General features: G+C 40.3%; 1 gene segment (V, D, J or C); it reads right to left on the bottom strand.

Annotated features, from left to right (window-relative positions):
* The window catches only part of LOC121031446 (T cell receptor delta constant-like), a 53,508-nt gene that overhangs the window by 18,860 nt on the left and 22,191 nt on the right, over window positions 1–12,457 (bottom strand). Inside the window, 1 exon segment of the C gene segment in view lies at window positions 1,078–1,090. Coding sequence covers window positions 1,078–1,090 — 13 coding nt within the window.

The following is a 12,457-nucleotide window of genomic DNA, read 5'->3' as shown; positions in this document are numbered from 1 at the left end:
AGCTGGCCGAGCGCACTCTGGATTTTAGCCCCGCTCGTCCCCTCAGCCGAGTGCCCTTGTGCAAGGCATGGCCAATGTGACAAGACACAGTGGCTTTGGCCAAAGTCAATGCATGCTTTTTATTCGTATTCTTGTTTGACCTCTGATTTTGGACAAGTTATTCCCTTTTCGAAAACTCCTCTGGGGCCCTCCACACACTGGTCCTGGTTTGCCTGTGATCTCTGTGTCTGTCACTGTGAAGATAAAGTGATATGCTAGGCTCATCGAAAGTGACATTATTGAATGGTAACCCATTTGAAGAGAGTGTGGATTTTGCTGTTGTTGCTATCAATAGGAAGCAAGATTAAAAAAAGGTTTATCTTCACACTCTCTTTGGGAGATCTTATCCAAATCCATGGCTTGATTAAGTACCTCAGTTCTAGTTATAATCTTTGTGACAAGTCCTTCCCACCCTGCATACAACTGTATGACTGTCGCATAAATATTGAGCAACCTCATCCCCGTGTACAGAGTCTAACATTCTTTTGCTGGGAGAAAAAAACAACCAAATAAACAAACAAAAAAACAACAACCAAAAAACCAAAAACCGAAACCAAACAAACCAAAGAGTGAACAGGAAAAAAGGAAAAGAAGAAGCGTTACGGTCTCAGTAATCACGTAAAGGGTTGACTTTGGGGCAGAAAGGAAGGAAATGTGGGCCTCGTGGGGAGGGCCAGATGTGAACAAGGAATTATAACCTGGACTCTTGAGTAGAGCTGGTTTTAGGTGCTAGTGTTTACAACGGCAGGAGGTAGTTACTGCGTTTGAAAATGAATTAAGGGACTGCTTAATCTGCGTGAGACTCACTGACTCCTTCCTAGAGCTTTCCCAAGCAGCCATTAGAAGTCGGTTTGATTGGAGCTAGTTATAGGAAACAAATAGTTGAGGATGAAAAGCAGTGGAACTCTGGAGTAATCCCAAAACCTGAACCATACAAACGTGTGGATCTGGGACAGTGCATCTTACAATCCCATGGCTGTGGCAGAGAGTTCTGGGGTGACGAATCCTGATGAGAATGCTGCTGTTGTAGCTTCCAATTCTTCACCCCTCCCTGCAACAGAAGTATGTGTCCAGGTACTTTGCCTCATGACTTTGCAAGGCCTTCTGTGAGCAGAGTATGTATCCCACTCATTGGCTTTGGGGCTTGGCCATGCTTTAATAGAATATGGGTGGAAGTGACAGTGTGCTAGTCTAGGCTGAGGCTCCAAGAGACATCCCAGCATGGATTTTCACAGCACTCTTGAATCTCTTTCTTCTGAGATGAGAGGAGTCTGCTCCAAGGAGTCACTGCTGCTTCAGCCAGGGTCCTAGAATGACGACATGTAGAACAGAACTGAATCCAACCCACATATTGAAGCCAAGTCCAGCTGGACTGCAGGCCAGTGAGCCAAAGCAATATATGTTTGTTGTTGTAAGCAGCAGACAATTTGGGATTGTTACAGGTCACAATCACAGGAGAAATAGCTAATTAATACAGATGTTAAGCCTCGGGGTGACCTCAAATATGAAATTACATGCTTGAAATTATTGGTAGCTCCCCATTATCTTCAAGATAAAATGATTTGTAACATAGGCTTTTGTTTACCTATCCAGACCTACATCTTGTACCTTTTCACTTGCTCCCATAAACTCAGATGCACGGAACTACATGCTTCCGGAAAGCTCCATGTCCTTCTGGACCTCTTTGCCTTTGCCATGTGATTGCTTTTGCCTGAAATGCCTTCTTATTCTTTGGTTCCCCAATTTGGATCTTAACCCACTTCCTTAGATCCTATTTATTTTCTGGTCTTAGCTTTGCAGTCGAATTACTTGCCGGAGGAGGGGTAAATGCTGGTGAAAGACTGAATTGGGTTAGATACCCACACTTTCCCTAAATTTTCATGAAAACCATTTTCCCCTCTTTTTCATTAGGTAGAGACCCTTGAGAGGAGGGATTTGTCTTGTTCATCTCTGTATATTCTGTGCCGGCACAGTGCCTGACCAGTGAGTGCTCAGAAAGTGTCTTCTGAATCCGTTTTAAGGATGAGATATCTCAGGCTCAGAGAGGATAAGTTAGGAAGCAATACAGCCATGGCCAGAACGTATATAGCCCTCTGCTCTCTCTCTCTCTGGCACCAGGCTGCCTTATGGAACACTACCTGCAGTTGTTTAGTGAAGCAGAGCAACATTACTTGTGAGCAAATTGATTTTTAACATTAGCCTGAGTTAAGCATCATCGGGAAGACAAATTTGTTGTGATTTGCTGCACACCATGAAATATATTCTACAGTCACATAGAAATGAGTTTCCCCTCGTCTATATTCAAATCACATTCTTTATCACTAACATGAGTAATCAAGGATCAGTTGTGCCTCTGGAGAGGAATCCTAGAGTGTCATGGCTGGGGGAGACCTCAAGGATCATGTACTCACTCCCTGGAATGTTCAGATGAAAGAGTCTAGAAAGATCCAGTGAGGTTTTACAACTTTGCCAAAGCACCCAGTTTCAAAGAAGCATCCAAGAAATCAAGTATCCCAATTCCTAGTCCAGTGCTAGTTTTTATTTTTATTTATTTAAAAAATTTTTTTTAATGTTTATTTTTGAGACAGAGAGAGACAGAGCATGAATGGGGGAGGGGCAGAGAGAGAGGGAGACACAGAATCCAAAGCAGGCTCCAGGCTTTGAGCTGTCAGCACAGAGCCCGACATGGGGCTTGAACTCATGGACCATGAGATCATGACCTGAGCTGAAGTCAGATGCTTAACTGACAGAGCCACCCAGACTCCCCTACTAGTTTTTAGTACACTAGGCAAATACCCAGTCTTCTTTGGCTTTTATTCTGGCATTTATCATTTGAAAGTGTTTCTGGGTATCGTCTCAGCTGACCTCCTTGTCTGAAGTGGCCATAGGCTGGCTTGGGTAACCTGTCCTTTTCTTTCTCTATGTGGTTTTACACTGTTGTATGAGATGCTGTTCTGTGGGAACGGCGTGGAGCAGGCACAGGGCAGGTGTATCCTAAAGTTCAGCACTTCCTGGAGGGAGGCTGGGCCATGTTCTCAGTCAGTCAACTTCATTCTGAGGTGGGTACAGAGGGAAGGGAAACTGTGTGAAAACTGGGCTTGCCATGGTATTGTCCATTCCCAGCTAAGACCAGGCCCCAAGCTCAGAGACTCCAAGTACTTTGAGAAAATTCATGGGATACCAAAGCAAGAAATGAAGTAAGCGCTGATCAGGGATATCCTCCAGGCTTGAAATATTTGGAATTGTGGACTTTGAACTAGCTGTATTTATCACCACGCCTGCTCCCAGTATTGACATGTACTGTTTGAGGGTTATAAACAAACTGCAGTGTATTTAAAGGAGGATACCAGGCTGTTAAAGATACTTTGTATCATGTACAGGGAGGAACATGGAGAGCAAAAAAACATGTGGGAGTGTAGACAGAAGGAAGGGAGAGATAGATACTGGGGGTGTTTGATCATAGTCTTTGGTATCTGTCAGGGCAGAGCTGGCTTATTAATAGGCAGCTGGATTCTCATGTCTACTTATGCATTCCATCTACTGAAATCTGCTGGTTTGGTTTAAAAATATGAGAAAACTCTGGACTTGCACAGATCTGCAGTTTGAAAAAAGATGTTAATTGCAATGTGGAATCTGAAACCATATTAATGAACTTTTCATATTCTTTTATACTCAAATCCATTGGTCTAGCTTGCATTTTGGATGGAACCTTCGCTGGTGCATGGTTTTGTAACACTATCCATTGGTCATTTGGTAAATAATTGGTTCACTGATTTAGGCAACTTCCACATGTTGACACATTTCATTATACAGTGTCAAACTATCACAGTAGTTAATATCACCATCAACATCTTTAAATCAGAAAAGTATTTAAACACGGGGGGGGGGGGGGGGCGCGGGCGGAGCATTCAGCTCATGGTGGCAGATACAAGTTTTCCCAAATTCTGCTTTTTGCCTGAAAGCTTAGATTTTTTTTATCATTAGCCACAATTTTCAGTTTTTCTTGACGTGACAGGCTCAGTTCATTCATTTTCAAGGAGATGCCTGCCAAATGCCCAAGTCTGAATACCCATAGTTTATCTGTCAGTTATTCTTTCAAGCAAAAGTGACGTCTCATGGAAAAACTGGCTAGTTCAGCTTGCAATTCAGCCTATTGCACAAATGTTTTCCCTTGAGATAACTATCCTAATTTAGAATGCAGCATAAGTATTTTGTGTGTACTTCCCCTTTTGTCACACAGAACATTAAAAAAAAACATATCCAAGAGTTGAGAGTTTATGAAATTAATACTTTTTACTGCTTCGTCATTGTTATAGACTGAATTGTGTCCTCCCCAAAATTCATATGTTGAAGTATTCTCTCCCAGTACCCCCAGAATGTGGCTGTATTTAGAGTTAGGGTGTTTTTTTAAAAAAATATTTATGTATTTTTGAGAGAGAGAGAGAGAGAGAGAGAGAGAGCACACAAGTGAGGGAGGGGCAGAGAGAAAGAGAGAGTGAGAGAGACATAGAATCCAAAACAGGCTCCCAACTCTGAGCTGTCAGCACAGAATCCCATGCAGGACCTGAACCCATGAACTGCAAGATGATGACCTCAGCTAAAGTCAGATGCTTAACTGTCTGGGCCACCCAGGTGTCCCTAGAGTTCGAATTTTTAAAGATATGGTTAAAATGAGGCCATCTGGATTGGAATAGCATGGATCCTAATTTAGTCTGACTGGTATCCTTATAAGAAGAGGAAATTTGGACACGAAGAAAGGAGCCCAGGGGTATGCATGCACAGAGGAAAGGCCATGTGAGGACACAGAGAGAAGGTGGCCATCTATAAGCTAAGGAAAGAGGCCTCAGGAAGAACCAACTCTGCAGGCACCTTGATCTTGGACCATCAGCCTCAGAACGAAGAAAATAGATTCCTGTTGTTTAAACCGTACTGCATGTGGTATTTTATTATGGCAGCCCTGGCAAACTAATACAGTTAATAGTACTTTAAAATGAAACCGGCTTTTTTCCACCTGAAAATAACATGGCAGTAAAGAATACAATGACTCATAACACAGCATTGATGCCACTGCTTTGATTCATGCTACAGGGCCGGAAATTTGACCATCAGTGTAGAAATCAACAGAATGAAAAAGGCAAGTCGTGTTTTGGTATTATTGTGAAAATAGTTCTTACCTCATGGAGTCCCTGAAAATGTCTTGGGGACCCTACAGGTCCACGGGCTCTACTTTGGGAACTACTGTTCTACATTTGTTCTTCTGCTGCCGAAGCTGCAATGGCAGCTGGCTTTCTCTACTGCTCCAGCACGCTCGACTTGCTTGCTAGTGATTAGCAGATCATTTGCATCATATGCTTTGACTGATCGATGAATAAGTGGTCAGAAGCCACAGTGCACAGCAGCATCCAGTTCTGTAAAAATGAGAAAATTGACCCAAATACTTTGGTTGAATCTCTAGAGTCAAGGACCAGGGATCTGTAAGTCATCTGCCACTGGTTTCTTCTGCGTGATGGTACTCTGGGGGGACAGACACTGGATCCAGGACGGTTGTGCTTTGGTGACAGAGGGAGGGCTCAGTGAAAGCGTAGAGTCTGACTACATTACCATCAGTACCCATACAACATTTCTGTGGCAGTAGTTCAGACTTTCCATGAAAAATGATGTTTACTTATTTAACGGGCAGCTAGTTGGGACGGTAACTTGAATGTTTGGCAAAACTATAAAGAAGAGGAATAGAGCAAAATGCTTGCGGGTTTAATGGGTCAAATAATACCCTTAGTGACTGGATAGGAATTAAAAGAGGCCAGGCTTTTGAATAGAGCATAATATAAGGTCCCGAGTATGGATAAATCTAGTCAAGTTCCCCTCATTCAGGGGACTCCTGATATACCCCGACTTTTGCCAGAACCTTTTCTTTTCTTTTTCTTTTTAGAGAGAGAGTGGGCAAGTGGGGGAGAGGCAGAGGGAGAAGGAGAGAGGGAATCTCAGGCTGGCTTCATGCCCAGCACAAAGCCCAACGTGGGGCTCGACCTCATGACCGTGAGATCATGACCTGATCTGAAATCAAGAGTCAGACCCTCAGTTGACTGAGCCACCCAGGACCCCCTATCAAAACCTTTTCGAACCTTCTTCTAGGATACTCACCCAACTTAAGGAGACATGAGCTTGACAGTCAGTTGATTGGAGTTCATCGGTACATCTGTAGAAGTCAGGAATAACTCCTCTCCCCCAAGAGGAACACTTGATTTTGAGCTATTATCATTATATCTTGAAAGTCAGTGGTTTTTAAGATACCTCACTTGTGCTTATGTCTTGAATAAGAATAATCCTAAATGTGCAACATCACCATTAGGTGGTTTTCTTATTTATTTTACCTGTGTAGTCAGCAACAGAATTCTCTGTTGTCTTAGAAATATGTCATATGAACGTACCATTTTAACTTGTTCAAATGCCTTCACCTTCAGGGAGTTATTTGAGCAGAGCAGTATTCTTTAAGAAGGTATGCTAATTATTAAGAAACATATGGCATTTCGCTCTTCCCCTATTTAAACTTACTGCAGACTCCTTGGCCACTTAAAAATAAAAACTTTAAAGAACATTTTATTATAAAGTTTTTGAAATATTCCAAAAAAAAGAAGAGGTTAATAGAATCAATATCTATAGACTCAATTACCTAGATTTAACACTGGTTAATATTTGCTGTATTTGGTATTAATTTTGGTCAAGTATTTAGTAATAAATTATAAGCATCATGACAATTCTTAAACATTTCAGCATGAATTTTTAAAAAGCAAAGTATTTTCCCACATAACTATAATATACCACTTCCCACCTAATGAAGTTAACAATTCCTGAAAATCATTTAATAGCCAGTCCACAACCAAATTTTCCTAATTCATCCCAAATGTCTTTTATAGATTAAAAAAAATTTATTTATTTATTTTGAGAGAGAGAGAGAGAGAGAGAGAGAGAGAGAAAATGTCAGTGGGGGAGGGGCAGAAAGCGAGGGAGAGAGAGAATCCCAAGCAGGCCTTGTGTTATTGGTGTGGAGCCTGATGCGGGCCTTGAACCCACAAACAGTGAGATCATGATTTGAGCCGAAACCGAGGGCCAGATTGAGTTACCATGTGCCCCTGTTTTGCTTTGTTTTGTTTTGTTTTAACGTTTATTCATTTTTGAGAGACAGAGAGAGACAGAGCATGAGTGGGGAAGGGGCAGAGAGAAGGAGACACAGAATATGAAGCCGGCTCCAGGCTCTGAGCTGTCAGCACAGAGCCAGACACGGGGCTCGAACTCACGAACTGCGAGACCATGACCTGAGCTGAAGTCGGATACTCAACTGACTGAGCCACACAGGCACCCCATGCTTTTTTATTTTATTTTAATTTTATTTTTTAAACTTACATCCAAATTAGTTAGCATGTAGTGCAACAATGATTTAAGGAGTAGATTCCTTAATACCCCTTACCCATTTAGCCTATCCCCCCTCCCACAACCCCTCCAGTAACCCTCTGTTTGTTCTCCATATTTAAGAGGCTCTTATGTTTTGTCCCACTCTCTGTTTTTATATTATTTTTGCTTCCCTTCCCTTATGTTCATCTGTTCTTTGTCTTAAAGTCCTCATATGAGTGAAGTCATATGATGTTTGTCTTTCTCTGACTAATTTCGCTTAGCATAATACCCTCTAGTTCCATCCACATAGTTGCAAATGGCAAGATTTCATTCTTTTTGATTGCTGAGTAATACTCCGTTGTATATATATATACCACATCTTCTTTATCCATTCATCATTGATGGACATTTGGTTTTCCATACTTTGGCTATTGTCAGTGCTGCTATAAACATTAGGGTGCATGTGTCCTTTTGAAACAGCACCCCTGTATCCCTTGGATAAATACCTAGTAGTGCAATTGCTGGGTCATAGGGTAGCTCTATTTTTAATTTTTGAAGAACCTCCATACTGTTTTCCAGAGTGGCTGCACCAGCTTGCGTTCCCACCAGCAATGCAAAAGAGATCCTCTTTCTCCGCATCCTCGCCAATATCTGTTGTTGCCTGAGTTGTTAATGTTAGCCATTCTGACAGGTGTGAGGTGGTATCTCATTGTGGTTTTGATTTGTATTTCCCCGATGATGAGTGATATTGAGCATTTTTTCATGTGTCGGTTGGCCATCTGGATGTCTTCTTTGGAGAAGTGTCTATTCATGTCTTTTGCCCATTTCTTCACTGGATTATTTGTTTTTTTGTGTTGAGTTTGATAAGTTTTTATAGATTTTGGATACTAACCCTTTATCTGATATGTTGTTTGCAAATATCTTCTCCCATTCTGTCAGTTGCCTTTTAGTTTTGCCGATTGTTTCCTTTGCTGTGCAGAAGGTTTTATTTTGATGAGGTCCCAATGGTTCATTTTTGCTTTTGTTTCCTTTGCCTCCGGAGACGTGTTGAGTCAGAATATGCTGTGGACAAGATCAGAGAGGTTTTTGCCTGCTTTCTCCTCAAGGATTTTGATGGCTTCCCATCTTACATTGAGGTCTTTCATCCATTTTTAGTTTATTTTTGTGTATGGTGTAAGAAAGTGGTGAAGAAGGTTCATTCTTCTGCATGTCGCTGTCCAGTTTTCCCAGCACCACTTGCTGAAGAGACTGTCTTTTTTCCATTGGATATTCTTTCCTGCTTTGTCAAAGATGAGTTGGCCCTACATTTGTGGGTCGATTTCTGGGTTCTCTATTCTGTTCCATTGATCTGAGTGTCTGTTTTTATGCCACTACCATACTGTCTTGATGATTACAGCTTTGTAGTATAGCTTGAAGTCCGGGATTGTGATGCCTCTTGCTTTGGTTTTCTTTTTCAAGATTGCTTTGGCCATTTGGGGTCTTTTCTGGTTCCATACACATTTTAGGATTGTATGTTCTAGCTCTGTGAAGAATGCTCGTGTTATTTTGATAGGGATTGCATTGAATATGTAGATTGCTTTGGGTAGTATTGACATTTTAACAATATTTGTTCTTCCTATCCAGGAGCATGGAATCTTTTTCCATTGTTTGGTGTCTTCTTCAATTTCTTTCATAAGCTTTCTATCGTTTTCAGTGTATAGATTTTTCACCTCTTTGGTTAGATTTATTCCTAGGTATTTTATGGTTTTTGGGGCAATTGTAAAACGGATCGATTCCTTGATTTCTGTTTCTGTTGCTTCATTGTCGGTGTATAGGAATGCAACTGATTTCTGTGCATTGATTTTATATCCTGCCACTTTGCTGAATTCATGGATCAGTTCTAGCAGTTTTTTTGGTGGAATCTTTAGGGTTTTCCATATACAGTATCATATCATCTGTGAAGAGTGAAAGTTTGACCTCCTCCTGGCCAATTTGGATGCCTTTTATTTCTTTGTATTGTCTGATTGCAGAGGATAAGACTTCCAATACTATGTTGAATAACAGTGGTGATAGTGGACATCCTTGTCTTGTTCCCAACCTTAGGGGGAAAGCTCTCAGTTTTTCCCCATTTGAGGATGATATTAGCATTGGGTCTTTTGTATATGGCTTTTATGATCTTGCGGTATGATCCTTCTATCCCTACTTTCTTGAGGGTTTTTATCAAGAAAGAATGCTGTGTTTTGTCAAATGGTTTCACTACATCTATTAAGAGAATCATATGGTTCTTGTCCTTTCTTTTACTGATGTGATGAATCACATTGATCGTTTTGTGGATATTGAATGAGGCCTGCATCCCAGGTATAAATCCCACTTGGTTGTGGTGAATAATTTTTTTAATGTATTGTTGGGTCTGGGTGGCTAATATCTTGTTGAGGATTTTTGCATCCATGTTCATCAGGGAAACTGTCTCCTTTTTAGTGGGGTCTCTGTCTGGTCTTGGAATCAAGGTAGTGCTGGCTTCATAGAAAGAGTTTGCAAGTTTTCCTTCCATTTCTATTTTTTGGAACAGCTTCAAGAGAATAGGTGTTAACACTTCCTTAAATGTTTGGTAGAATTCCCCTGGAAAGCCATCTGGCCCTGGACTCTTGTTTTTTCGGAGATTTTTGATTACTAAGTCGATTTCTTTACTGGTTATGGGTCTGTTCAAATTTTCTATTTCTTCCTGTTTCAGTTTTGGTAGTGTATATGTTTTTGGGAATTTGTCCATTTCTTCTAGATTGCCCATTTTATTGGTGTATAATTTATCACAATATTCTCTTATTATTGTTTTTATTTCTGTTGTGTTGGTTGTGATCTCTCCTCTTTCATTCTTGATTTTATTCATCTGGGTCCCTTCCTTTTACTTTTTGATCAAACTGGCTACTGGTTTATCAATTTTGTTCATTCTTTTAAAGAACCAGCTTCTGGTTTCATTGATCTGTCCTACTGTTTTGTTTTTGGTTTTGTTTTCCGATAGCATTAATTTCTGCTCTAATCTTTATTATTTCCTGTCTTCTGCTGGTTTTGGGTTTTATTTGCTGTTCTTTTTCCAGCTCCTTAAGGTGTAAGGTTAGGTTGTGTATCTGAGATCTTTCTTCCTTCTTTAGGAAGGCCTGGATTGCTATATACTTTCCTTTTATGACTGCCTTTGCTGTGTCCCAGAGGTTTTGGGTTGTGGTGTTATCATTTTCATTGGCTTCCATGTACTTTTTAATTTCCTCTTTAACTTCTTGGTTAGCCCATTCATTCTTTAGTAGGATGATGTTCTTTAGTCTCCAAGTATTTGTTACCTTTCCAAATTTTTTCTTGTGGTTGATTTTGAGTTTCATAGCATTGTGGTCTGAAAATATGCATGGTATAATCTCGATCTTTTTGTACTTGTTGAGGGCTGATTTGTGTCCCAGTATGTGGTGTATTCTGGAGAACGTTCCATGTGCACTGGAGAAGAATGTATATTCTGCTGCTTTAGGATGACATGTTCTGAATATATTTGTTAAGTCCATCTGGTCCAGTGTGTCATTCAGAGCCATTGTTTCCTTGTTGATTTTTTGATTAGATGATCTGTCCGTTGCTGTGAGTGGGGTGTTGAAGCCTCCTACTATTATGGTGTTACTATCAATAAGTTTCTTTGTGATTAATTGATTTATATATTTGGGTGCTACCACATTTGGTGCATAAATGTTTACAATTTTTAGGTCTTCTTGGTGGATAGACCCCTTTATTATAATATAATGCCCTTCTTCATCTCTTGATACAGTCTTTATTTTAAACTCTAGATTGTCTGATATAAGTATGGCTACTCTGGCTTTCTTTTGTTGGCCATTAGCATGATAGATGGTTCTCCATCCCCTTATTTTCAACCTGAAGGTGTCTTTAGGTCTAAAGTGGGTCTCTTGTAAACAGCATATAGATGGATCCTGTTTTCTTATCCATTCTGTTACCCTATGTCTTTTGATTGGAGCATTGAGTCCATTGACGTTTAGTGTGAGTACGTAAAGATATGAATTCATTGCCATTATGTTGCTTGTAGAGTTGGAGTTTCTGGTGGTGTTCTCTGGTCCTTTCTAATCTTTGTTGCTTTTGGTATTTATTTATTTATTTATTCATTCATTCATTCATTCATTCATTCATCTTTTCTCCCCTCAGAGAGTCCCCCTCAAAATTTCTTGCAGGGCTGGTTTAGTGGTCATAAAATCCTTTAATTTTTGTTTGTCTGGGAAACTTTTTATCTCTGTTTCTATTTTGAATGACAGCCTTGCTGGATAAAGAATTCTTGGCTGCATATTTTTCTGATTCAGCACATTGTATATATCCTGCCATTCCTTTCTGGGCTGCCAAGTTTCTGTAGATAGGTCTGTTGCAAACGAGATCTCTCTTCCCTTGTAGGTTAAGGACTTTTTTTTCCCCTTGCTGCTTTCATGATTCTCTCCTTGCCTGAATATTTTATGAATTTGACTGTGATATGCCTTTTGATGGTCACTTTTTGTTGAATCTAATGGGAGTCCTCTGTGCTTCCTGAATTTTGATGTCTGTGTCTTTCCCCAGGTTAGGAAAGTTTTCTGCTATGATTTGCTCCCATAACCCTTCTATACCTATTTCTCTCTCTTCCTCTTCTGGGACCCCCATGATTCTGATGTTGTTCCTTTTTAATGAGTCACTGATTTCTCTAATTCTTAAATTGTGCTCTTTTGCCTTAATCTCCCTCTTTTTCTTCTGCTTCATTATTCTCCATAAGTTTTTCCTCTATATCACTGATTCTCTGTTCTGCCTCATCCATCCTTGCCGCCGCGGCCTCCATCCGAGAATGCAGCTCAGTTATAATATTTTTTATTTCATCCTGACTAGCTTTTATTTATCTCCGCAGAAAGGGATTCTAATCTATTTTTGACTCCAGCTAGTATTCTTATTATCGTGATTCTAAATTCTGATTCAGACATCTTGCTTGTTTTTGTGTTGGTTACATTCTTGGCTGTTGTTTCTTCCTGCTCATTCTTTTGGGGTGAATTCCTTT

Source organism: Herpailurus yagouaroundi, unplaced genomic scaffold, assembly GCF_014898765.1.
Source record: "Herpailurus yagouaroundi ecotype Mexico unplaced genomic scaffold, PumYag 141, whole genome shotgun sequence".
NCBI classification, from domain to species: domain Eukaryota; kingdom Metazoa; phylum Chordata; class Mammalia; order Carnivora; family Felidae; genus Herpailurus; species Herpailurus yagouaroundi.
Note: the sequence above shows the minus strand (reverse complement) of the source record. Positions and strands in the feature narration are given on the sequence as shown.